The following is a 27,467-nucleotide window of genomic DNA, read 5'->3' as shown; positions in this document are numbered from 1 at the left end:
GTTGATTAAAATATGACTGTAAATTAAACATATTTCAATGTAGATTCATTACATTAGCACCCCCAAAAAATGAAAAAAATTATATTTGCGTTATCATGCAACTAATATTTAATCATTAACAACTTGAACCTGCAAAAGGAAAAAAGGCAATCAGTATAACCATACTTCCAAACCATTTAACAAGGAAAAGGAAACATTTTGACGAGTTAGGCTGTAGCTTTATTGAAATTTACCCCCTCTCCAAAAAACAAAATACACTTGCAAAACAACTTAAATGTCAAAAAAAGAGAAAAAAGTTGCAATATGATTTTTTTTCTCTCCATCACTTTTTTTGTACCACCTTCAGTCAAAATTCATCCGTGTAAGGACTTCCAAATATCTCAATTCAGGAAGCCCGCAATACTCAGACATCTTACATCATATACTGTATATGGGTGACTAAATAGATCTGGCACAGTTTTACAGCAAACAGTACAGCAACGAGTAGTTTGATCTGAAAAAAAATTAATCAAATCCAATGCTTTTTATGTTGGATTAAAAGATAGCACACTTTTACCACATGGCCCAAATACATCAGCAACATGAGGTGTGCTCAAAGAAACATGTCAATGCACAGAAGCTGGAAACCAGTAACTGTAATCCAATTAGCCCTCCAAAAAAATCTGATGATTCCCTGCTAAAATAAAAATAAAAAAACGAGCCCAGATTGACTAATCGAGAGAATGACAAAACATGCTACTCTTCTCCATAAGAGAAGATGGTTGAGCCCATATTTCAATGTTTATTATGAACGTTGATGGAGATAAAGTGATGTAAATTCAGCATTTGAGATTTATAAAATTTGATCAGTTTTGGGGAAAATGAAATTGCAACTGTGGAAGTGCAGGGAGTTGCACGTTCCCTGCTCCATTCAGAAGTGCTTAAAACTAGAAAATAAAGAGCGAGATTGTAGAGATGGGGAGAAGGGGGTGTCTCTAGATCAGGTCAAATAAATCTCTAGATCAAGTCAGCCACATTCATGGGCATCTCTTCTACAGTAGTGTTGTAGAAGGTCTCGATGTCCCGCAGAGTACGCTTGTCATCTTCGGTCACCATGTTGATGGCTACACCTTTCCTGCCAAAACGGCCTCCTCTACCAATCCTAAGAGTATAAAAGAAGACGCAAATGTGTCATTGAAAATAATTAATTTGCTTAAGTCAAGCTCAAGGTTAGAATGGTGTACCAAACACAAACCTATGAATGTAATTCTCACGGTTGGTTGGCAAGTCATAGTTGATCACCAAAGACACCTGCTGGACATCAATACCTCTGGCCTGTGAATGAGATAAAAGACATTTTCTTTTTTATTCCCAGTGTTTTTCAATTCCAATATCAAAGCTCACGTACTATAACTTAAAATTGCTAGCATTGATTTTTAACATATACATGTGTGTAGCTTGATAAAGCTATGGGGAAGGACAGAATGAGCCATCCATAGCAGGATACACACTATTTTTATACCAGATACTATAATTACCCCAAAGCACTAGAGGGTACTAAGGAGTCAGGGAAGTCTGGCAACCTCATCTGCTATATGAACCCGATTTTAATAGAATTCATTCCATTAGGAGAACACGCACTGATGTATTTGCTCACCAGCAGATCTGTGGTAATAAGGACACGGCTAGAACCAGAGCGAAACTCCCTCATAATCAGGTCACGGTCCTTTTGGTCCATGTCTCCATGCTTACAAAAATAACACACACCATACTATATATAATACATTACATTTAAAGTATTCATTAGACAGAAAATTATATATAGGAGCACATATCAGACCATCAGTGTGTAGAATGAATACAAAAATGCACAGCATCAACGCACAGCGCAAAAGTTAAATAAATAAATGAATACATTTAAAGAGAGAATTCACCCAAAAATGAAAATAGTCTTTTACTCATTTGTCATGTCGTTTCAAACCTGTTATGCATTATATGCCTGTTCTGCAGAACACACTTTCTTCTGTGGAAGACAAAATATGATATTTTGAAGAATGTTGATAACCAAACAGTTTCGGTTCCCCTTGACCTCCACTGTATTTTTTGTTTGTACGATGGAAGTCAGTGGGAACCAAAACAGTTTAGCTACCAACAATCTTCGTTTTATTTTTTGATTGTTGATTTGGATTGTTTTATATATATGTATATCTCTCTGAAAGTGATCCCAACAATACTGGTTCCAGTTATAGTTGCAGTGTGGCACTTTTAGTATTTACCAGAGCTGAGACAGTGAAGTCCCTGGCATGCATCTTCTCTGTGAGCCAGTCTACTTTCCGGCGTGTGTTAATGAAGATCACTGCCTGAGTGATGGTCAGAGTCTCGTAGAGATCACAGAGAGTGTCCAGCTTCCATTCCTGACAAAAACACATACACACCAACACGATGACCTGTTAACAGCCATTAGTCAAAATCAATGCATATGAACACTCAACGTGTCCATTTAAAAACCCTGATAAATTCTGGTGTGTTCATGTATGTAATTCATGCATTTCTGCTATTATGGCTTTGCATAAAAGTACCCCAAGATCAGACAGTTGTTAGCACTGTACCTCTTTTTCAACATTGATGTAGAACTGACGAATACCCTCAAGGGTGAGCTCCTCTTTCTTCACCAGGATACGCACTGGTTCTCGCATAAACTTGGTAGTGACATCCAGCACCTCCACAGGCATGGTGGCTGACAGCAGTACCACCTGGAGGACAGATGGCACAACAACATGCTGAGGCCTACTCACATTCATAAACAAGCACATGATATGACCCCTTAAACAAAGCTGGGTCTCCTAAAAAGCTACTGGTATTAATGGAACTGATGTGGACTCAACAGAAGCAACAAAAATCCAGATTTCATTGCCATTTGTGTTTGTTTGTACTTGTTGCTGCTTTGGCAAAAGCATATTCACATATACACTAGGGTTGGGTATCGTTTGAATTTGATCAATTCCGATTCCGCTTATCGATTCCGATTCTTTTCGATTCCCAGTTTCGATTCCAATGTGAATAAATAATGATATCAAACATTTATCCTGTGTCTCTTTTTTGCAAACCATTTATTGGAGCTGAATACCATGAACAAAAATCAACAGGCTACATAAAAACTGTTTAAGAGCTGTTTGTGTGCAAAATTAGAACTGCATGATTCTGGATAAATAGATTTTTTCCCCCCAATGGAAGTTGTGGTTCTCTCATGATTCTGAAGAAAAAACATAAATTAAATGACTCACTCAATATGTACTTGTTTCATTACTGGATGAATCAGCATTCTTGACCGAATCTCTTGTATGATTTAAAGACAAATACATTTTAACAGCTCCTTTTCGCCACCTACTGGCGTAACAATGTAATCGATAAATCTTCATTTGAAGTGTCAAATTACTTTCAAAAAGACATTTACTCTATTTTAATCGCTACCGTACACATCAGAGTTTATATCTGAACTATAAACTTTTGTCCCAGTACTTCTGTGATTTGAATGTTTGTAACACAGAAATAATAATGAGGGGAAGTCCTGGCCTAATGGTTAGAGACTCGGACTCGTAACCCAAAGGTTGCGGGTTCGAGTCTCGTACCGGCAGGGATTGTTGGTAGGGGGAGTGAATGTACAGCACCCTCTTCCACCTTCAATACCATGACTGAGGTGCCCTTGAGCAAGGCATCGAACCCCCAACTGCTCCCCGGGCGCCGCAGCATAAATGGCTGCCCACTGCTCCGTGTGTGTGTTCACTGCTGTGTGTGTGCACTTTGGATGGGATAAATGTTCCACTAATTCCAAGTATGGGTAACCATAATTGGCCACACGTCACGTCACTATTACGATCACTATGATACTCAGGGCTTAAAGTTCTCCGGCACCGTGCCGGATCTCTGTTGTGCTGTGGAAAAATTTTACATTTAAAAAAACTTGTTGATATCACTTTCGAGCCTACCAGTGGTATGAGAGGAGCACAGTTTTCACTCAACCAAACTAGCCAATCAGAATTTTTTGCTCTTATAAACACGAGTCGTATAATGAATTTTGCTCTTATAAACACTGATGAATTGAGAAGTGCGACACATTGAAAAAGCTGCAAGGCGCAATGTTCAAAGATGCCCACCTAGCGCATATTTACATAGAAAAACTAATTAAAAAGCAGCAGAGCTTTGTAAACAGCTCAGAGTTATCATGTTATCTCCATGAAAACGTTATGATTGCCAGAACAAATTTACCGTGATTTTTGAAAAGGTCCTGTTCACACATGATCTCTTAATGGTAACTTACCGGTAATTTCATCTGGAAAACCAGTGTGCATTATCTCACTAGATTTGTAACGTAAATCATTTATAAACCTTTGCCAACACAAGAAAATACATATTTCAAAATATGCCATTTATTGTACATCGCGATTTCAAAATAAAGGTTTCTGAGTTTGCATGTGGCCAAATATTAAAATGAAATGGATTTAAACATTGTTTAATCACCGTGCTTTCACGTGGTGCAGCATTAACTACACAGAGCCGTTGTTCACAGACAAGCTGCGCAAAACCACAATCATATTTTGCGCATGTTTTGCGCAGCTTGTCTGTGAACAACGGCTCTGTGTAGCTAATGCTGCTCCACGTGAAAGCACACACGTGTAGAGATTTACCGCTAATTACAGAACCGGCTTTACTGATGAGATGCACATTAAATATCGTGCGATATTTATCGTGCAGCCCTAATGAGTGTGTTGATATCCAGCCGATGAATGTTTGTGGCTCCTTGTGAAGGGTGTCAATGATTGTCTTGTGGACAACTGTCAGATCAGCAGTCTTCCCCATGCTTGTGTAGCCTAGTGAACCAAACTGAGAGGCCATTTTGAAGGCTCAGGAAACCTTTGCAGGTGTTTTGAGTTGATTAGCTGATTGGCATGTCACCATATTCTAATTTGTTGAGATAGTGAATTGGTGGGTTTTTGTTAAATGTGAGCCAAAATCATCACAATTAAAAGAACCAAAGACTTAAACTACTTCAGTCTGTGTGCATTGAATTTATTTAATACACGAGTTTCACAATTTGAGTTGAATTACTGAAATAAATGAACTTTTCCACGACATTCTAATTTATTGAGATGCACCTGTACATCTTGGATGCCCTGGGGGTAAGCAGATAAACATCAAATTTTAATTTTTGGGTGAACTATCCCATAAGTTGGTTATGTTCATATTATGTATAGGCATATTGCATTGTGTTTTAACAGTGTTGTTCAATAAAACCATGTAATTACTTGGTTTTGATACTTTATTTGAACCAATTATTATTGCCTCATTGTTAGTTTATACATTAATAGACATATCAAAGCCTGGTTTTCACTTAGGTCTATTTGTGTTACAAAAAAATATCATTACTCAATTGTCAAAATAATCCATAGATTACTTGATTACCAAAATAATCATTAGTTACAGCCCTAGATTAGTTAAAATATTTCAAAATACAACTGCATTGTTTTACTTTTTGTAATTAAAAGACAAATATTTTGTTATTGAAAATTTCTTAAAAATAGTATTAAAATATTGTCTCGTTCTAGTGAACCAAGTTTCTGTATTTTGTCTCATCTCGTGAGCTAAGTGTATTGACACACCCCTAGTGTCGATAAACAGTGAGCAGTGAAGCAGGAATTTTCCAAGTGTATGTTATAACTTTCATTCTTCAGGTCAACCATATATTCATGAGAAAAAAATCAGTTTGAATAAGGAAAGCAATAACTTTGTCATAGTATCCTTTCAAATGTTAGTTGCCACAGTCATTGCATGCTTTGCATGTGCTGCCCCATTACCCGTCGGTGTTTGAATCGTGTTCGCGATCTTTAACAATCTATTAAATTAAAGTGCATTGTCATGTTGGTGGTGACACCTCTCTTGCAACATGTTTAGCTATCACAGTCACAGATATTATACTTAGCGTTTTTGGCTTCTGATCGCAAATGTAGCCAAACTTTGGAGCGCTTAGATTAGCGAGCAAGGTCCTGGCAGATCGCTAGGTCCGGTCCTCACAGATGAAGAAAAAAAAAAAAAGTGCATAGGAATCGATAGGCGGAATCGACATTTTAATTTGACAACAAGTATCCGATTCCTGACCTTAAGTATCTGATTCTGGAATCAGAATCGATTTTCGATTCCCAACCCAAATATACACTAATGCAATTAAGCTTGGAAATATTCAGCCTGGTAACAGCCCATACAGGAAATACAGTCGGTTTCACATCCTAACCTGTATGCTAGTAGTGAGTTTCTGGAAAATCTCGTAGATCTGGTCCTTGAAACCACGACTCAGCATCTCATCCGCTTCATCCAGCACAAACATTTTAATGTACTTAGAAGCTGGAAGAGGGGTGAACAAAAATATAGAGTAAATGACATAACACAGAAATAACATGCACATGCTTGGATACAGCACTCTGTGAACAGCCAGCTTCTTTGGCAATGAATGTTTGTGGCTTACCCTCCTTGTGAAGGGTGTCAATGATTGTCTTCTGGACAACTGTCAGATCAGCAGTCTTCCCCATGATTGTGTAGCCTAGTGAACCAAACTGAGAGACCATTTTGAAGGCTTAGGAAACCTTTGCAGGTGTTTTGAGTTGATTAGCTGATTGGCATGTCACCATATTCTAATTTGTTGAGATAGTTAATTGGTGGGTTTTTGTTAAATGTGAGCCAAAATCATCACAATTAAAAGAACCAAAGACTTAAACTACTTCAGTCTGTGTGCATTGAATTTATTTAATACACGAGTTTCACAATTTGAGTTGAATTACATGAACTTTTCAACTTTTCCACGACATTCTAATTTATTGAGATGCACCTGTACATCTTGGATGCCCTGGGGGTAAGCAGATAATTTTAATTTTTTAATTTTTGGGTGAACTATCCCATAAGTTGGTTATGTTCATATTATGTATAGGCATATTGCATTGTGTTTTAACAGTGTTGTTCAATAAAACCATGTAATTACTTGGTTTTGATACTTTATTTGAACCAATTATTATTGCCTCATCGTTAGTTTATACATTAATAGACATATCAAAGCCTGGTTTTCACTTAGGTCTATTTGTGTTACAAAAAAATATTATTACTCAATTGTCAAAATAATCCATAGATTACTTGATTACCAAAATAATCATTAGTTACAGCCCTAGATTAGTTAAAATATTTCAAAATACAACTGCATTGTTTTACTTTTTGTAATTAAAAGACAAATATTTTGTTATTGAAAATTTCTTAAAAATAGTATTAAAATATTGTCTCGTTCTAGTGAACCAAGTTTCTGTATTTTGTCTCATCTCGTGAGCTAAGTGTATTGACACACCCCTAGTGTCGATAAACAGTGAGCAGTGAAGCAGGAATTTTCCAAGTGTATGTTATAACTTTCATTCTTCAGGTCAACCATATATTCATGAGAAAAAAATCAGTTTGAATAAGGAAAGCAATAACTTTGTCATAGTATCCTTTCAAATGTTAGTTGCCACAGTCATTGCATGCTTTGCATGTGCTGCCCCATTACCCGTCGGTGTTTGAATCGTGTTCGCGATCTTTAACAATCTATTAAATTAAAGTGCATTGTCATGTTGGTGGTGACACCTCTCTTGCAACATGTTTAGCTATCACAGTCACAGATATTATACTTAGCGTTTTTGGCTTCTGATCGCAAATGTAGCCAAACTTTGGAGCGCTTAGATTAGCGAGCAAGGTCCTGGCAGATCGCTAGGTCCGGTCCTCACAGATGAAGAAAAAAAAAAAAAGTGCATAGGAATCGATAGGCGGAATCGACATTTTAATTTGACAACAAGTATCCGATTCCTGACCTTAAGTATCTGATTCTGGAATCAGAATCGATTTTCGATTCCCAACCCAAATATACACTAATGCAATTAAGCTTGGAAATATTCAGCCTGGTAACAGCCCATACAGGAAATACAGTCGGTTTCACATCCTAACCTGTATGCTAGTAGTGAGTTTCTGGAAAATCTCGTAGATCTGGTCCTTGAAACCACGACTCAGCATCTCATCCGCTTCATCCAGCACAAACATTTTAATGTACTTAGAAGCTGGAAGAGGGGTGAACAAAAATATAGAGTAAATGACATAACACAGAAATAACATGCAATAAAATAAATAAACAGGGTCTGGATTCACAAGATAAATTTAAGTGAAATTCTTCAAAAATTCTAGGAAAATTTTTTAGGAAAAAAATAATACAATTATACATTATAAAATGACGTAATGTAATTATCAAATTAAAAATGAGGCCCCTATTTGAGTCATTTTTATACTTAAATAAATTTTTCTTAGTAGTTACTGAATTCCAAACTCAGCAAAAAGTCAAGTCATGCATAATCATGACAGATCATCGTTCACATTAATAAAACACTAGGTATAAAAATATTAAGCATTACATTATTGACCTATATTTCAAACAACACAGTTCAATTAAACATCCTAGCTTTTAAGACAAGTTGGAGGTTATAATAACTTTAAGAGGATTTTTAGGAACATTCTTTTCAGGAATTTTGAGCAACAAAAAAAAAAAGATAAGAAAATGTTTAAGAAATATTTTTGGAAATACAAAATAATCTTAACTCTACGGTTAAGTTATAAAATAAATTATTCTTAGAACTTTTTTGTGAATCCAGCCCCAGCACTAGATCTCTCACAATACCGAGTACTCACAGAGGAACTTTCGATTAAGCATGTCGTAGACGCGACCTGGGGTTCCAACTACAATATGCGGTGCCTCTGCCTGCAGCTTTTGGACCTCATTGCGCACATTGGTCCCACCGATGCAGGCATGGCACGTCGCACCCATATAGTCTCCAAGAGCCAGAATCACTTTCTGGATCTGTATGGACAAAGAAAATCAAGTGTAATGTAACCTTTAAAACATTTCTATGACAAAAAGCACGAAGGTCTGTACTTGCATTGATGGCAAGTGTGCCTCTATCCACAGCCTATTGCATGTAAGTGCTACTTATCGCTGTTTAAAAAAAAAAAAAAAATGTATTACTTTACACAATACTACATACTAGCTTTACATTTCCAAGTAAGCACTTCCATTTTTATAATAATGTATTTACTCACAAACTGAAATCTCTCCCATACCCAAAACATAGTCATACAGTCCTACCCAAAAGCAGTGAGCACAGAGACAGCACTAACCTGCTGTTTTGGACCTCATTGCGCACATTGGTCCCACCGATGCAGGCATGGCACGTCGCACCCATATAGTCTCCAAGAGCCAGAATCACTTTCTGGATCTGTATGGACAAAGAAAATCAAGTGTAATGTAACCTTTAAAACATTTCTATGACAAAAAGCACGAAGGTCTGTACTTGCATTGATGGCAAGTGTGCCTCTATCCACAGCCTATTGCATGTAAGTGCTACTTATCGCTGTTTTAAAAAAAAAAAAGTATTACTTTACACAATACTACATACTAGCTTTACATTTCCAAGTAAGCACTTCCATTTTTATAATAATGTATTTACTCACAAACATAACTGAAATCTCTCCCATACCCAAAACATAGTCATACAGTCCTACCCAAAAGCAGTGAGCACAGAGACAGCACTAACCTGCTGAGCCAATTCACGGGTGGGTGCCAGAACCAAGGCCTGAGAACCTTTTAGCTCTATGTCAATCTGCTGCAGGATAGAGATGGCAAAGGTGGCAGTCTTGCCCGTGCCCGACTGAGCCTGTGCAATGACATCATATCCTAGTGTGGGGAAAAACAAAAGGCCAGATAATGAGCTCTAACTGATAGAAACAGGGTGTTCTTCTTCAAGCATGCAAAGATGGGCAATGGCAGCCTAAAGGGGGGGGGTCTCACAACGGACAAAAAGCACATAGCCCTGTTGAGCCAGTCTTTAAATCTATTATCTATTTTCTAGAAGTGTATGTACTCCAGTGGTGCCACGCATTGCCTGTTAAAGGGGGGGGGTCTCACAACGGACAAAAAGCACATAGCCCTGTTGAGCCAGTCTTTAAATCTATTTTCTAGAAGTGTATGTACTCCAGTGGTGCCACGCATTGCCTGTCCCGCGGCACCCAGCTATGACTCTAGAGGCAGTTCAAAATCCCATAGCTTTCCATTAAACTACATTATACTTCTTCCGAATCATTGTTAATGCACATAATAACATTGTCGTTTGTGTTTCTGTAGCTTGAATGGCTATATGCTTCATATAGAGAGCTGTAATACAGATCACACTTTCTCTTTCCGTCTTTTTTCCCCTAACACTGAACTTCAAACTCATCAACGCAACTTTGTTCATTTTTGAAGTGAACTTTTGCCTGTTTGGTGAACAGATGAACTGCTTTGGACTGTCATCTTCAACTGAATGTGACGTGTCCAGTGTGCAATACTTGTGAGTTGTATTATGTGCCCAAAAGCTCATTCATAGAAGGTGAACATATAATAGAGCATCCGATAAATATGGAATGCTTCAGTAAATAGTTTTAATTACAATCTTATATATATATATATATATGTATACTTAAAGGTATCTTACCCTTGATACAAGGGAGAATAGCCCTTTGCTGGATGGCAGAGGGCTTCTCAAAACCATAAGCATAGATTCCCCTGAGAAGAGTCTCACGCAGGTTCATGTCATCAAAGCTGTCCACGATCTCATGCCAGTTACTCTGCAATTACAGGGAAAAGAGTAATTAGATGATGATTAAGATACAGAAGACCACGGACAAGCTAATCTTTACTCCATCTCGCTCTGAAAAGAAAGGATTTGCTATTTGTCACTCAATGCATATGCATAAAGGATAACAGGTTGGCAGTTTTTCAAAAAAAAAAAAAAGGGGGAAACGCTGACCCCCACAGTGAGGAAAAGACAGTGTAAGCAACTGACAGCACATTCAGTGCCAACCCACTTCTCACAGCTGTGCCAGGAGAGACATGCAGGGAAAATATATATAGTGTTTATGTAAAATAGTTAATTGCGAAAAATTGTTATGAACTCACTTCAATGACTCCATCTGGCTCCATGCCCTCGGGGCCATTGTCTCTAGGTCTGGCACGGACAAGCTAATCTTTACTCCATCTCGCTCTGAAAAGAAAGGATTTGCTATTTGTCACTCAATGCATAATGCATAAAGGATAACAGGTTGGCAGTTTTTCAAAAAAAAAAAAAAGGGGGAAACGCTGACCCCCACAGTGAGGAAAAGACAGTGTAAGCAACTGACAGCACATTCAGTGTCAACCCACTTCTCACAGCTGTGCCAGGAGAGACATGCAGGGAAAATATATATAGTGTTTATGTAAAATAGTTAATTGCGAAAAATTGTTATGAACTCACTTCAATGACTCCATCTGGCTCCATGCCCTCGGGGCCATTGTCTCTAGGTCTGCAAAAGAATTAGCACCATACACATTAGCACCATACAGTTATTCATGACAGACAGATAAATATTGTATTGATCTATCAATGGAAACTATGCTGCAATAACAGCAAATCAGCACTGTAAGGTAAACAGGGCAGTGTAACATATTACAGGAATAAATAAGAACATTATACACTAATATTCTTTGTGTGTTTATTTATATATAGACGTTATGCACTAATATTCTATAAATATGTCATATATTATGACTGTATGTCAAATAAGAAAACAAAACAGATTTCATCTACCATTAAGGCAATGACATTAAATGAGTAACTGTAAATCAGTTTCCATATACAGTTTTAAACAGAAAATGCATTTAATAGAGAAAATCAGCAGAACAGTTTTAACTGTGTGCAAAAAGAATGAATGGAAGAAAAACAGGCTTTACTCGGGGCCACTAATGGGTTATGTGTCCAGCAGTCTAAATCAACTGGATTGAACACATTAAGTTCATATAACAACACATCGTTCGCGATCTGAACTATAATTTTGAGCCTCTTGAACGTTCACCGTCAATATCCTCGAGCAGGCCCGTCTGCTAAGCGCTCATATGCTAACGCCAGTGGGCTTTTACAACTCATTTGCGACATTCAAGATCAGCAACCACAAGCTACTTCCAACAGCATTTAGAAGCGGGATTACTATATCGACTGACAACATGTATGCATATGATTTCTAATTCATAAACAAGATCGTTAAATTCCGTCTGCCCTACCTCCCTTCATATTCTGCCGACATTATCACGAAGGGCGAGCACACCGCGAAAATGTTTTATATAGTTTAACACGGGTTTCTTACTAAAATTGTGATTGCAGCATTCGACCATCAGTCAGAATATGGCCCGCCCTTCGCATATTCTCATTGGGTAGTACAGACGTCACTCAACAGATAGCTTACATGTAATTGGACTAAAGCTAAACCTCAAAATACCATTCGCTTGGCCTACAGTGGCGTAGTTCAGCGTCCATAGATTTCCAGGTATGGTCATTGCGTATTCAGCACTGTGAATGTGAAGTTTGCCAATACACAGAAATACTTGGTTTTGTTTGTTGGTTCATAGGAACTAGAAATTCGCACGCTTAATCTCCATGATTCAGATTTTTCTTTTAGAGTTTTTTTTTTGCTTCGTTTTCAATCTTACCGAGCTTTAAATAATAGTATATGATTTGGCTCTTTCCTCTGTAATTATTTTAAATTATTTCTGTAATTTAAGCATAACTATATTTTAAGAAGTGTGTTATTGATAAGTGAATCATCGCCTTTTTCATCCTTTTTATTTGATCATACCTTGGCAGTTTCAATATGACATTTTTTGTTATTATTTTAATATGCATTTAAAAGGTACGTCTTCAATACTGTAAGAGTACACTCAACACACATACAACTGTTTGTGTTTTTGAATCCAAGCACAGAAATTTAGCAAGTCTAGCCTGTCCACCAAACTGTAGGCCTATTTTTATAGTTAGTTAGCTGCTGTATTTATAACCATTTTGAAGTCACCACATTACAAACTACTACACAAGAACAGTAACATTATGACTAATGCACAAATTGACCAGGCTCAGTTATTTTCTTAGTTTTTATTACTAGTACATCTTACAACAACGTATGCATCTCAAAAGATATAAAACAGTTTAATTTACAGCTGCTCTTTTTTTCATCTCCATAGTTTTGCATCTTAAATCGCACAGATACATAACAGACAAACAATATTGAACGAACAGAACTGCTCTTATAGTGTCGTGGGTCCGCATTGACTCTCAGTAAATCGCATTACATTTTTAAAATGTCTGCACGTCTCCTCCCTCACCAGTCGATGGTATTACCTTTTAACGTACAAGATACTGACATCAAGATCATACTGCGGCACCTAAAGAACAGTTCACTGAGGTCAGCTCCCCCTCACACTTCTAGAAAACAACTCCTCTGGCGTTTTGATCGGAACAAACAAACAACTGGGCCGAACAGAGTATGGCATTCACCAAGTCAAAATACAAACTGATTGAACGAAAAGAGGGTTAAAAACGTTTGCACGTTTCCCCACCTAAATGCTGTCTGGACTTGGAGCTTATTTAGAAGTGTAAGATGTCACGGTCTCACAGAGACAGTTTACAGTGACACAGTTCTTTGTAGATTTGTCTCCGTAGCTTGGGCATATCCTGCTGACCGAAGCTGAAAGGCTGTTCCAGGGCCAGGCACTTACAGTACTGGAGAACAATGACAAGAAGAGTGAACATGTGAGTAAAATCAAGTGTTAAAATAACACAGACAATATAAAATACAAAAACGAATGACTAACGAGGGGGGGAAAAATGCTAACCTGAAGGACAAAAGCTCCACAATCACTGTCATTGTTCTGCCTGGCCACATTCTAAAACATTCCAAGGACAGAAGAGTCAACAGCACATACACAAAATGGCTTTTCCACTCTCTTTTATTTCTTATTTCTCAAATACTTTTGCTAACGCACAAAACGCACACATCAAATTCACCTTTCACCCTACCATTTTGAAAAAGCCTTTCCACCCTGTGTAAAACTCCTTCTGTTCTCTCTTGACTGCCTCTGCTTGCAGGTATTTGGCAATGTGCTGTAAAACAAAAAGACAGGCTAAGAAATGGTTCAAGGAGCATATCCATTAAAATAGCCTCATTAGAACAAACAACACCTACTTTGGGGCAACGACGGTTGAGGGTCCTCTGGGAATCGAAATATGTGATGCTACGATGAGGAACATTCACACAGACTAATGACCAGTGCACTTCCAGATGAATAGGGATCAATAAGAACTTCTTCTGGAAAATATCAACCTAATGGGGAGGTTTAACAGTGGAATAAACAACAGTGAAATAAACGCAATACTACAATGATGATGTTGTATCCACCTTACTTTTTAACAAAAAAAAAATAAATAAAAAAAAAAAGTCGTGCAAAAAGCAATTAATCAGCTTAACTTTACAATCCTAAAATGTGCAAGTATTGACAAAATCCAGACAAAATCCTTCCCCAGTACTGACATTTTTTGTCCACCGTTTGACCCCATCGTAACCTTTCGTCCGAAGTTTGTCATAAAAGAAGCTGTTGAAAAAGTGGACCTGTAAGTTAAAAAAACAAGGCACAGTGAGACTGAGAGAGCGAGAGAGTGAATGAGAACTAATTCACTGTTTTCATAGTCATTTAACTGTCTGACATATAGGTTCATATAGTGGCTTTGTCAAGAGTCAAATGCCCTTGTGCTCGTATGGGTAAATGTGTGTGTGCGCATGTTTTTCCTACCTTTTCAGGAGCAGCATCCATGACCAAATCCCCATACATGTTCATGACCTGGGTGACACAGTGAGTTGCAGACGTAAGAGAGAGAGCTAACTCAGCACAATCCCAGAACAAGGGCCCCCCATTCATTAAATAAAAGAGTCATAACTGTGGATATCTTCTCTATACAACTCTGACAAGCTGATGTAAAAGACAGTGCCATAATAGTGACAAAAGCACTGAGAGAGTTACAAATTTGATCAACTACAATGAAAGAGACTCGAAGAACAAAAATATTGGGTCTCATTCACTAATAACAACAAGTGTTGTTAAATGTGCCAAAAAGGTTCTACACACAATTTCTAGTGGATTCAAAACAGGTGGGTATGGACATAATCATCTATTACCCTTCATTTAATATGTTGATGAATCTGAAATATGCTAAATTATCAATAACATTAAAAAAAAAAAAAAAAAGCACAATCCCCATATATAATGAAGTTTGCACAACGTGACGCATTCTTAAAGTCAAGTGTGCCATATTTATAGGATATATATGGTTACAAAAGATTTCTATTTTAAATGTTCTTTCGAACTTTCAGTTGATCAATGAATCTTGAAAAAATGGATAACCGTTTACACAAAACTATTTTCAACATCGATAATGAGAAGAAATGTTTCTTGAGCACCAAATCAGCATATTAGAATGATTTCTGAAGGATCATGGGACACTGAAGCCTGGAGTAATGATGCTGAAAATTCAGCTTTGCCATCACGGGAATAAATTACATTTGACAATGTATTCAAACAGAAAACAGTTGTGTTAAATTTTAATATTATTTCACAATATTACTGATTGTATTGTAGGTTTGATCAAATAAAAGCAGCCTAGGCGAATATGAGAGACTTTTAAAAACGTTTGAACGATAGTGTATGCCTCCTATACAGGACGCACTGTGATGTGATCAAATGAGAAAGACTTATTGTAGGGTCACAATTTGAGTTGGTTCTGAATTTTATCCAAACTATAGAAAAGCGATCCAAGTGTGCATATGATTAGTGAATGTGGCCCAATATTAATAATAATAAATTATTTTTAACCAAGAGACCCACCTGATCATTGAGCCAGTTCTGACCATAAAGTGTGCTCAGATCATCCATGGTGAGGACGTGACGTTTGTAGTTTACACGAAACCCCCGCATCGCTGCACTTCCAGACATGCGCTGGTAGGACTGCATTAAATGTTGCACCATTAACTTCCTGTAAACAGGCACAAGTTAAAATGGTATACAAAATGAGACTTCACAGTCAAGTCTTTCACCAATGTGGCATTTTAAATATCAAGATTCAATAAGCCTTGTGACTGGTGTGAGCCACCTCTGACCTTTGAGGACTTGAAAAGCTCTCGTTAAAGATCTCCCGAAGCTTCTTCACCACCTCATCCACATGGATGGGAATCAAACTCCCATACTGCTGGAGAAACTCATCCAGAATACCTGAGAAAGAGGAGGAGTGAGAGAAGAATAACCATACTACATATCCTATGTTCCTGTTCCATATTAAGGAAAAATGATATGTTGTACCTTGTACACAAGAGATGTGTTCGCTGCTAAGCTGATTCTGTGGGGAGGACTTTTCCCGTTGAGACTGGACAGTAGCAGGGGAGGCCCGTCCCTCCCTGTCCCCCATGACTGCACCATGGATACCATCCCTTCCTTTCGGAATCCCATGTGTGCTACAGGAGCCTAGGAAATCAATAGGGGTCATTAATAGCCAAGGAGGAGGATAAATGAACAGATGTCACAAGTTGGAATGCTTTGCCAGTCATTTACCGTAGCTTACCTTTCATAAACAATAAAATAAGAAATATTAAAAGAAATCTATTAATTGTTTATTTATATTTAAAAAATGTTAATTATTTTCATTAAATTATCTTTACTGGCACAAATGGCACTATTTTAAATGATATTTTAATGCATATACAAATGTTCAAACTTTCACATGTTCACAATTTACACTTCAAACTGAACAACTCATTTTAAAATAGTCAGGTATCACATGCTAAACAATTACAGGGATAGTTGAACCAAAAATGAAAAATTTGTCATTAATTTCTCACCCTCATGTCGTTCCAAGTCCGTAAGACCTTTGTTCGTCTTCGGAACACAAATTAAGATATTTTTTCATGAAATCTGAGAGCTTTCTCACCCTGCATAGACAGCAACGGAACGGAAATGTTCCCAGACCCAGAAACATAGTAAGGACATCGTTAAAATGGTCCATGTGACATCAGTGGTTCAACCATAATATTACGAAGCTACTAAAATACTTTTTGTGCGCAAAGAAAACAAAAATAACGACTTTATTAAAGGGGTCCTATTATGCTCTTTTACAAATTCTTGATTTTGTTTTGGGGGTGTACTAGAACAGGCTCTCATACTAGGTTGTTCGAAAAACATTATTTTTCACATATTTTACATTATTACAACACCTCTCTCCCCAGTCTGGCATGAACGGCTCGAATAGTTCCTGTATCAAATGAAGGCCCGCCTTCTGAAATACAAAATGTGCTGTGATTGGTTAGCTGGGTCAGTGTGTGCTGTGATTGGTTAGCTGGGCCAGTGTGTGCTGTGATTGGTTAGCTGGGCCAGTGTGTGCTGTGATTGGTTAGCTGGGCCAGTGTGTGCTGTGATTGGTTAGCTGGGCCAGTGTGTGCTGTGATTGGTTAGCTGGGCCAGTGTGTGCTGTGATTGGTTAGCTGGGCCAGTGTGTGCTGTGATTGGTTAGCTGGGCCAGTGTGTGTTGTGATTGGCAGCACTCGGCACCTGGTCGGGAAATGTCATATCCCTTACCATAGCCGCCTGCGAGCTTCAGTGTAAATATTGCGTCAATATCAATTCAATTTGAGTGTGCTTTAAACCCGGATGATTGTAACCACTCTAAGTTCGTCTGCCTTGGGAAAGCTAGCATGTCTCTGACATAGTGATAACACTCATTACCTTCTCTAGTGCAGCTCAACCAGGTCTCGTCCCATTCGTCGATATTTGTGATATCACAAATCCCTGGAAAATATGCGTTGTAGTCCAAACGAGTCATTTGTTGTAGTTTTTGAAAAGTGATTTCTGTTCAATAAAAACTCCTTTTGAAATGGACTTTGAGCTTTGTAACTTTGCAGATCTTTTTTATGCTCAAACAGAAACATTATAGACAAACTAAAGTTGAAAAAGTGAAAAAGCATAATAGGACCCCTTTAAACAATACTTTGCTTTCGTGTCACCTTCCACTGCCATTATCAAGAGTAACACGACGCATGTTGAATAAAGTTATTTTTGTTTTGTTTGTGCACAAAGTATTCTTGTAGCTTTGTACAATTACGGTTGAACCACTGATGTCACATGCACTATTTTAGCGAAGTCCGGACTATTTTAACGCGTCAGTTGTGTTGCTTTCTATGCAGGGTCAGAAAGCTCTTGGATTTCATCAAAAATATCTTAATTTGTGTTTCGAAGGTGAACGAAAATGTTACAGTTTTGGAACGACATGAGGGTGAGTAATTAATGACAGAGTTTTAATGACATTTTTGGGTGAACTAACCCTTTAATCTGATCAACTCTTTTAAAAAAGCTGCAAAGACTAACTTGTTTTCCAAAATTATCCCACAAATGTCAATAAGAGAGTTCATACTCACCAGATAAATCAGCTTCTCTTTCTTCTGTTGTCCCCAAACGTCCTTCTGGGTCTCCATTTAACAATGAACTGCCAGGCGGTCTCTGGAAAGGTCGACTGCCAGAGTGGCGGTGTCTGTGACATCTGCGTACCCTCCTGTATCCCCAGTGTGTGCTGTGATTGGTTAGCTGGGCCAGTGTGTGCTGTGATTGGTTAGCTGGGCCAGTGTGTGTTGTGATTGGCAGCACTCGGCACCTGGTCGGGAAATGTCATATCCCTTACCATAGCCGCCTGCGAGCTTCAGTGTAAATATTGCGTCAATATCAATTCAATTTGAGTGTGCTTTAAACCCGGATGATTGTAACCACTCTAAGTTCGTCTGCCTTGGGAAAGCTAGCATGTCTCTGACATAGTGATAACACTCATTGCCTTCTCTAGTGCAGCTCAGCCAGGTCTCGTCCCATTCGTCGGTATTTGTGATATCACAAATCCCTGGAAAATATGCGTTGTAGTCCAAACGAGTCATTTGTTGTAGTTTTTGAAAAGTGATTTCTGTTCAATAAAAACTCCTTTTGAAATGGACTTTGAGCTTTGTAACTTTGCAGATCTTTTTTATGCTCAAACAGAAACATTATAGACAAACTAAAGTTGAAAAAGTGAAAAAGCATAATAGGACCCCTTTAAACAATACTTTGCTTTCGTGTCACCTTCCACTGCCATTATCAAGAGTAACACGACGCATGTTGAATAAAGTTATTTTTGTTTTGTTTGTGCACAAAGTATTCTTGTAGCTTTGTACAATTACGGTTGAACCACTGATGTCACATGCACTATTTTAGCGAAGTCCGGACTATTTTAACGCGTCAGTTGTGTTGCTTTCTATGCAGGGTCAGAAAGCTCTTGGATTTCATCAAAAATATCTTAATTTGTGTTTCGAAGGTGAACGAAAATGTTACAGTTTTGGAACGACATGAGGGTGAGTAATTAATGACAGAGTTTTAATGACATTTTTGGGTGAACTAACCCTTTAATCTGATCAACTCTTTTAAAAAAGCTGCAAAGACTAACTTGTTTTCCAAAATTATCCCACAAATGTCAATAAGAGAGTTCATACTCACCAGATAAATCAGCTTCTCTTTCTTCTGTTGTCCCCAAACGTCCTTCTGGGTCTCCATTTAACAATGAACTGCCAGGCGGTCTCTGGAAAGGTCGACTGCCAGAGTGGCGGCGTCTGTGACATCTGCGTACCCTCCTGTATCCCATAGTTCCTGCCCATTTGGCTCGCTGACGCCAAGTTCTCCACTGCTGGGCCAAACGGGAGCGAATGCTCAAATACCTCTGGCCCCGATACCGGAACCGGGCTAGCTTCCTCTCTTGGAGCGGACTGGGGCTAGTCTGGGCCAAGTAGAGGGTAAAGTCATCTGTAACACTGACATCCATTTCTACTAGCTTTGAGTGCTCTGGCGAGCCCCACTCCTCATCGTCACCTTTATCATTACACTGCAAACCACCCTCAACTTTCCCGTCCACCAGATCCTCTTCACTCTCCATCTCCACATTTTCCTCCTCGTCCTTCACCTCAGGGACAGTATAGTCTGCACCCCACATTCTGATGTCCTCCTCTCTGCGCCCCAGTTTGAAGTGGGCTGGGCTCGGGGCATGTTGGGCCATGGCTGGATTCATTAAATGGCCACCTCCAATGGCACCCCCACCCCCAGCGCCCTCCTGCCCTGCGGTCAACGTCAGCTCATTGGACCAGTGTGTTTGAGCCAGGCTGCTGCCACTGTCTCTCATGATCCAGGAGCACCCTGCGACCTGCGCCAGCCTGCCTCCTCACTAATGCGTGACAGAAAACATGACAATTGTCAGAGCAAAGAACCAACAGAATGCTAAATGCAAAAACTGTAGAACGCAAGCACATGCAGTGACCTGAAACGTGAATAAAACTCTAGTTGTCATTTGAGATACGAACATTAGCAAGATCAGCAAGATTATTTTTTTGTGCATTTTAACTTGTTTCTTTCAGGTCTTTGTGCTGAATGCACAATTAGCAACAGTCCACTTGACCAAACTAACAACCAGAGAATAACAAGTGTAAAAAAAAAAAACACCAAGCTAGTTAAAAAACAGACTTTTATATGAAAAGGGTCTAGTCTCAATTCGTTTAGTATGCGTCACTAATAAGGTTCTTTTTGACCTAGTAGCAATTTTTAAAGGAATAGTTCACTAACCTGCAAGTTATTTCAAACCTGTATGAGTTTATTTCTTTATTGCTTTATTCCAGTGATCCTCAAATCTGGCTCGCGAGATCCACTTTCCAGCAGAGTTTAGCTCCAACCCTATAATCAAACAAACCTACCTGTGATTTTCTAATGATCCTGAAGAAGACACTGATTAGCAAACTCAGGTGTGTTTGATCAGGTTAGAGCTAACCTCTGCAGGAAAGTGGATCTCGCGAGCCAGATTTGAAGATCACTGCTTTATTCAGTGGCTACCGTCAAATGTTTGATTCCCAACATTTTTCAAAATATCTTCTTTTTTTGCTCAGCAGAGAAACTCACACAGGTTTGGAACAACAGGTTTGATTTTAGCACACCGAGTTTTTAAGAAGCACAGCTGTTGGTCAAGTAGCACGGATTATTTGTTCACTTCAAGACTAGTAATGTGTTGTAACAAAGTAAATAAGCTCAATTTCGATTTAATGTGAACTTTAAAAAAAAAACCTAAAAATGTAATATTTTAATAATAATACTACTAAAAAAACCCTGAATAAATAGTTCTAATTTTGTATTTCAATCAGGCCTTCCTTGAGAATATGTTTCATTGTAGGGCAGTTATTACAGGATGGCCTTGGAGATTAAAGTAGAAAAATTCATAACTTTAACTAATGAGGTGTTATAATATGTCACAATACATCACGATCCAAAAATATGTATTGTAGATAGTGATAATACGTACGGTGTATAATTCACCCAAAATGACGCAGAAGGTCACACATTTAAGCCTCTGTGTTGATTATTATTATTATAGTGCACTGTATATATAATTATTAACACATTAAAACTAAAATAGATTAACATGTTTAAATGTATGTATTCAGGGTCAGAGTGCTGAATAATTCTGTATTTTCATCTAAGCAGAACCATGAATACTTCTACTCTGGTGTCCCGGTAAACTGAAGTGCTCTTTTAACTTAACCAAACGCATTCTATATGAGATAAATCAGATATACATCAAATAAACACAATATTACAATGTACAATTGCACAAAAGGCTGCAAACGAACAGCGCGCATCTGAAGTGTCTCTGAAGGAAATAATGCATTATTTATCGGCTTTAAGATATCGGCCAAATTTTCTTATCAGGCCGATACCGATAACAGAAAAAATGAGCCGATATGGGTCGATACCGATATGGTGGCCGATATATCGTGCATCCCTACTGTATATATAATTATTAACACATTAAAACTAAAATAGATTAACATGTTTAAATGCATGTATTCAGGGTCAGAGTGCATTGTAGGGCAGTTATTACAGGATGGCCTTGGAGATTAAAGTAGAAAAATTCATAACTTTAACTAATGAGGTGTTATAATATGTCACAATACATCACGATCCAAAAATATGTATTGTAGATAGTGATAATACGTACGGTGTATAATTCACCCAAAATGACGCAGAAGGTCACACATTTGAGCTTCTGTGTTGATTATTATTATTATAGTGCACTGTATATGTATTCAGGGTCAGAGTGCTGAATAATTCTGTATTTTCATCTAAGCAGAACCATGAATACTTCTACTCTGGTGTCACAAGTGCATGGAGACATTTTAATAAACGACACTTTGTATTAACTGTTCATCATGTCTTAATAATAATAATAATAATAAATAGGCGTTTTACTATTTTGCCCTAGTTTAAAGTATCATGAGAGTGTGTATTGTGTAGCCCTATAATGAAGAGTTAAGTTTCTGATGTAGCCATCTCAGTAACTTGTTATTGACAGTAATACCGAGAAATGTTAGGACAATGTATTCATTTAAAGGTTTATGTAAAATCACTTTACCGTTTAATGCTATTTAAAGCGAAACTAGCACATGCATGTGGCTGTATTTCGTCAATGTTCACACAAGAAGAGAGGCGACGCCGCAGCAGAGCTGGATGCGCTTTGTTCCGCTCTTTTACTCTGAATTATGTGAAAAGTGTGAAGTGGAACAGGCTGAGCCTCGCTGATACACCAGTCTGGTAATTGGCTAAAATTATATTTCAACTTTTTAATGCAGAGCGCCACAAGCATTGGTCATATAACGCATCATTCCAGCGGGCAAATCAAGCACCGATCACAGATAAACACTGCTTGGCCTCCGGTGCCGCGATGCAGAAAATGTGGGGTGTCGGCACCACCGATTACTCACCGTTTAACCGTAACCTCAAACCAAAAGCTTTGGCGTTGTCTGCCAACGCAAAAAGCGGATAACTAAGTTTTGCGATGATATAAAATGAAAGATAAAATACAGGCTGATTTAAATCTTGGCTCATTCAATGAGAGCTGGCGCTTCTTTAGGGCGAAAACACTCTTCTTCCGCCGCGTCTCTATGACGTCACGTCGGTGTACGCACGCGGTGGACAGGAACATGAACTACACCTGAAAATAATTTCTAATACATGACCCAATAACGCTATTTCAAGTGTTTCCTCAAGCTATTAAACACATTTTTAAATATTTTTTCTCAGAAATTAGTCATCAACACCCCCTTCAAACCACTCAAATGCCCCACGCATAACTAAAAAGAGTAAATAAAATATTACCAGTGTATTGAAATATTCACAGATATTAAGAATTAATTGTGAAGATTGAATATTAAATGACAAGTGTAATATTATGTTATTGACTGATAAATAGTACAACATTAGAGCACCACAGTTCTAAAAAAAAAAAAAAACGCAACTCTCCACTGTGTCTTCGAAATTATGTAAACTTTTTCCATTTCAGATGACATAGCCTCTACGTTTTTTTTTTTTTTGATCACATCAATGTTTACTCAGGTTGTTACTTTCAAACCTTCTGAAAATCCGGAGGCTAGTGAGGATTCTGTGTGAATCCTACAATTATGTAGGCTACACCTAAATTGGTGAATTATCAGCCAGCTCTCTGTTGGCAGATAACTGCTGAAAATTGCATAGTTTAGTCTTCATGTATGCCATTCTGGCACAATGGCAGCAGAAAAAGTCTTACTCATGCACTTCAGTTTGTGAACTGAGATCAGAAATTAATATTTCTAATCAGCAATGATAATCTATATGTATACCTTTCAAAAATACTCTGATGAAAATCTATGATAAGGCAAATGTCGAGATGTTCATGACAACTTCTTTCCATAGGCGTTCAGTAAAAAACAAAACAAAATGGATGGATAGTGTAATTACTCTGAACTTTGTTGTCATAAAATTGTTTTAGAGGTGATGTCACAGAAACATTTTCTTTCTTCTAGAGAGCAAGGAGATTTCAGTAGGAAATGGATTATTTAATATTCTTACAAAAGAGAAAATCAACATTAGAATATTGTTTATCTATAGCCAGACTGGGTTACAGCTATTTTGTAAAATGCTTTTATAGTGATTTTACTGATGTTAGAACAAAACTGAAAGTACATACAAGTGGTAAAGGTAGTGAATGATTATTACATATGAATATTCTAGAAAAAAACTAAACAAGAACCACGATCTTTCTCCCACTCCCTACTAGCCAAACACACTGCAACGCTGTCCTGAGTCACCGGTCTGCTCAAAGAACATGAAGTCCTGCAGGACAACACAGAGAAACAATAAAATGAAATATATAAATGGCCATATAAAGAAAGTAACAGGAAATAGCAAAACTGGTGGATGAATGAATGTTTTTGTGTCATATCTCACTATAAGGAAACATGCTCCCAGCAGAACTGCTTTCATCCTCACATCCAAGTCCATGGGAAAGTTAATGCCAAAATGATCAGTATCAGTCAGTGTCTCTTTGATGAAGCCAGTCCACTGTTTACTGATGCGACCAACAGAATGCCCATCCTTACCGGTAATCTGCACCAGAGGACAGAAAAATAAAACACAAATGATTTTCTTTTGGTCTGGAAAACACAGTGTGAATATCCTTATACCCTGATATGTTTAAATATCTCAAAAACGATTGCAGTCACACACATGTGGCAAATGGACACAATAACAGATAAATACATACGTCAAAATCCACATCCCCACAGCAGCTGATGGCACACAAAGGTCCTTCGATGGACAGCACCTTTGTTTTGGACATGTCATAGATAGAGAACTTGGGCTTAAACATGTGCCAGTCTTGCTTGATGTAACCAATTGTATTCCCTGGTGGAGCCTGTACCTCCATCTTCAGTCAATGTCCCATTCCGACAGGAAAAAGAATTGGAGAATGGGTTATGTAAATACATATATTTATTGTAAATTTTGCAATTTCAGAAAATCTTGTTGAGATGTTTTTTCCCTCCGTCTCTCCAAAGGTCAGAAAAACTGCATTCTGAGTTGTTACCTCTTGAAGACAGCAGGGGAAACAGCAGGATGTGCAGCGGTAAGGCCTGATTAAGTGAATCACTTCCTGATCAAAATTATCTTTTATCTGCAGCTCAAAACTCCTCAGAGGGCCACAGATATTTCGTGTGCAGCAGTCGGTGTTTTCTTTAGCATGGAAGATCTTTTGACCCATGCTGTTCTTAATCTCATACTGGTTATTAGTCTCAAAGCCAATAATGGCTGGAAAAGAAGATCATTTGTTCATTAGCATTTGACTTATAATTTAGTGTGTCCAACAAAAAGACAAAAGGATAAAGATTTAAAGTTATATATGACAAAAATGTTTAATAACTTCAGAAACTTTACCTTCAAGGAGCTCAATCTTTTGATGGACTAATATCTGGTCAATCTGTAAGAGCAGACCAGAAAGCAGATATATTCCATTGTACATTTTCCTATTATAACATACCAATTATTGTGTACACCTTTGAGGGATCGTTCAACCAATAATGGAAACTCTATCGTTGTTTACTAAACCTCAGGTTGTTCTAAACCTGTATGAATTTCTGGTCACACTTTAATTTAGGTACCATATTCTCACTATTAACTATGACTTTTGCCTCAATAAACAATTAATTCGTTGCTTATTAATAGTTAGTAAGGTAGTTGTTAAGTTTAGGTATTGGGTAGGCTTAAGCAGTGTTGGGGAAAGTTACTTTTAAAAGTAATGCATTACAATATTGTGTTACTCCATAAAAAAGTAACTAATTACGTTACTTAGTTACTTTTTATGGAAAGTAATACGTTTCATTACTTTTGCGTTACTTTTTAAATCTGTACATGGTTTGCTTGTTTGATTTTAAAATAAAAAAGTTATATTTTTGGCAAATATAAAAGCCTTTTCACACCAAAAGTGAAATTAATCAGGCTGAAGGGAAAGTAAATTTACGTCCGTACAGTAGAAAGCAGAAGAAGAAATTTCAACACACTTCAGCAATAAAAAAAGACACAAATGTTTGTCTAGAGTAATTTGTGCTTATTAGTACGGCTGAACTGGATCATCGAAGGTCAGACGCAAAGACATTGGTTAATAGAATGGGATTAAATACATAAAGGATATTTGTGTTGTTTAACATTTAATTATTGCAGGTTTGCGTCATATTCTGAGTTGCATTATTTTTATTCATTTTGAGGAATACTGAATCAGTTTTTTTGTGTGTGAGTGAGATGAATTAATGCATATTCATATTTATTTTGAACTACGGTAACATCTTCTGATTTCTCTCAACATGGGGACAGGAGAGCTGTCAATCAATAAAAAAAAGAAAAGAAAAAGTAACTTGCGTTACTTATTTGAAAAAGTAACTCAGATATTCTCTTGTAAATTAAAAAGTAATGCGTTACTTTACTAGTTACTTGAAAAAAGTAATCTGATTACATAACTTGCGTTACTTGTAATATATTATCCCAACACTGGGCTTAAGAGATGTAGAATATGGTCATCCAGAATAAGGCATTAATATGTGCATCATTAGTACTAATAAACAGCCAACATGTTAGTGATATGCATGCTAATAAGCATCTAGTTAATAGTGAGAATTTGTCTCTAAACTGTTTTTTTTTCTTCAAACTATAGAAGTGGGTTACCCACTTTCTTCAAAACAGAAGAAAGAAACAGTTCAGAACAGAGGGTAAATTAATAGAAAAATATATATTTTTTTAAATGTAATTTTTGTTTGAACTGTTCCTTTTTGACATTATATTACTTACTTATTGTGACAATTGGCAAATGTAATTGTACTACACTTACCATCTTATTTACATGAAATAATTCATTTTTCATGACACACTCACCTGTGTAAGGTACTCCAAAGCAGGTGGGACAGCCGCTGGATTAGAATAAAGCTGGGACATGTTGAACTAAATAAACAGCAAAGGGTTTCTAATAGAGAAAACAACAAATTCATTATTCCACACACTTCACAAATAAAACAAACCATTGTGCCATTAACTGGTGTAAAATGACAGGAAATAATTGATATTTATTTTTTGTCATATAGGTCCACAACACACTTAAATGGTTAAGGAAAAATCAACTCGATCTCTTTTTAAGAAACACTAATCCACTGAATAGAAAGTGTTTGAGGCTGTTTCTATTATAATAAATGTTTAGCTACTTTAAAAGCACAGCATATGCTGACAAAATATATCCTGCCTATGAAAATGCATAACAAATAGCATTTTCCTTTCAAAAAAATTTGCATTAACTTGCAAATTTGTAACCTGAGACCATTAAACAAACTACAGAAGTAAAAATTACATACTCAAAAATGAGATGATGCTTGAATTGGTAAAACTAAATCCAATTTCTATATTGTATATGCGCTTACCTCACGTTAAGTAAGCTGATTGTTGAAATAATGGCAAGCCCAGTGTTACAGCTGATCGAGTGAGGAGTCATGCACCTGTACTACAGCATGTGACTGGGGGAAAGTGTGCATACGTGAATGTCTTGTCACACCCCTTTGCCCACACTCCCTTTGGATTTTACTCACGGAAAGAGCAGTGA

The 27,467-nt window shown here is 37.5% G+C and overlaps 3 protein-coding genes and 1 long non-coding RNA gene across 5 annotated transcripts; 1 reads left to right on the top strand and 3 right to left on the bottom strand.

Annotated features, from left to right (window-relative positions):
- Positions 1-196: 196 nt before the first annotated feature.
- On the bottom strand, positions 197-12,198 carry eif4a1b (eukaryotic translation initiation factor 4A1B). Its single transcript, XM_016291683.1, has 11 exons — positions 12,161-12,198; positions 11,358-11,406; positions 10,560-10,692; positions 9,624-9,763; positions 8,722-8,890; positions 7,990-8,099; positions 2,589-2,732; positions 2,256-2,393; positions 1,637-1,726; positions 1,235-1,314; positions 197-1,141 (listed from the first exon to the last, which is right to left on the bottom strand). The coding sequence occupies exons 1-11, from the start codon at positions 12,181-12,183 to the stop codon at positions 997-999; spliced, it is 1,221 nt and encodes a 406-aa protein (XP_016147169.1). The 5' UTR covers positions 12,184-12,198; the 3' UTR covers positions 197-996.
- A 155-nt stretch (positions 12,199-12,353) lies between these two features.
- LOC107599940 (uncharacterized) lies at positions 12,354-15,143 on the top strand. Its single transcript, XR_001610717.1, has 3 exons — positions 12,354-12,423; positions 13,593-13,682; positions 14,728-15,143. It is a non-coding gene; the product is annotated as an uncharacterized lncRNA (long non-coding RNA).
- Positions 12,991-22,964, bottom strand: LOC107599939 (sentrin-specific protease 3-like). Of its 2 annotated transcripts, none has more exons than XM_016291682.1 (11): positions 22,780-22,962; positions 19,481-20,198; positions 16,280-16,441; positions 16,081-16,192; positions 15,809-15,956; positions 14,720-14,767; positions 14,461-14,538; positions 14,116-14,253; positions 13,950-14,033; positions 13,766-13,816; positions 12,991-13,652 (listed from the first exon to the last, which is right to left on the bottom strand). In XM_016291682.1, exons 2-11 carry the CDS (start codon positions 20,154-20,156, stop codon positions 13,542-13,544), a joined length of 1,608 nt encoding a protein of 535 aa, XP_016147168.1. In that variant the 5' UTR covers positions 20,157-20,198; positions 22,780-22,962; the 3' UTR covers positions 12,991-13,541. The 2 variants fall into 2 exon arrangements, 1 of the variants encoding a protein (XP_016147168.1); XR_001610716.1 differs by having other exon boundaries at positions 13,624-13,652; positions 13,938-14,033; positions 22,780-22,964.
- Positions 22,965-24,093: 1,129 nt separating this feature from the next.
- On the bottom strand, positions 24,094-27,358 carry LOC107599978 (phospholipid scramblase 2-like). The gene is made up of 7 exons (XM_016291731.1): positions 27,289-27,358; positions 26,753-26,840; positions 25,265-25,307; positions 24,918-25,138; positions 24,597-24,758; positions 24,281-24,439; positions 24,094-24,166 (listed from the first exon to the last, which is right to left on the bottom strand). The coding sequence occupies exons 2-7, from the start codon at positions 26,810-26,812 to the stop codon at positions 24,107-24,109; spliced, it is 705 nt and encodes a 234-aa protein (XP_016147217.1). The 5' UTR covers positions 26,813-26,840; positions 27,289-27,358; the 3' UTR covers positions 24,094-24,106.
- Between the last annotated feature and the right edge of the window lie 109 nt (positions 27,359-27,467).

Source organism: Sinocyclocheilus grahami, unplaced genomic scaffold (genome assembly GCF_001515645.1).
Source record: "Sinocyclocheilus grahami isolate Dianchi unplaced genomic scaffold, SAMN03320097.WGS_v1.1 scaffold275.1, whole genome shotgun sequence".
Lineage (NCBI taxonomy): Eukaryota > Metazoa > Chordata > Actinopteri > Cypriniformes > Cyprinidae > Sinocyclocheilus > Sinocyclocheilus grahami.
Note: the sequence above shows the minus strand (reverse complement) of the source record. Positions and strands in the feature narration are given on the sequence as shown.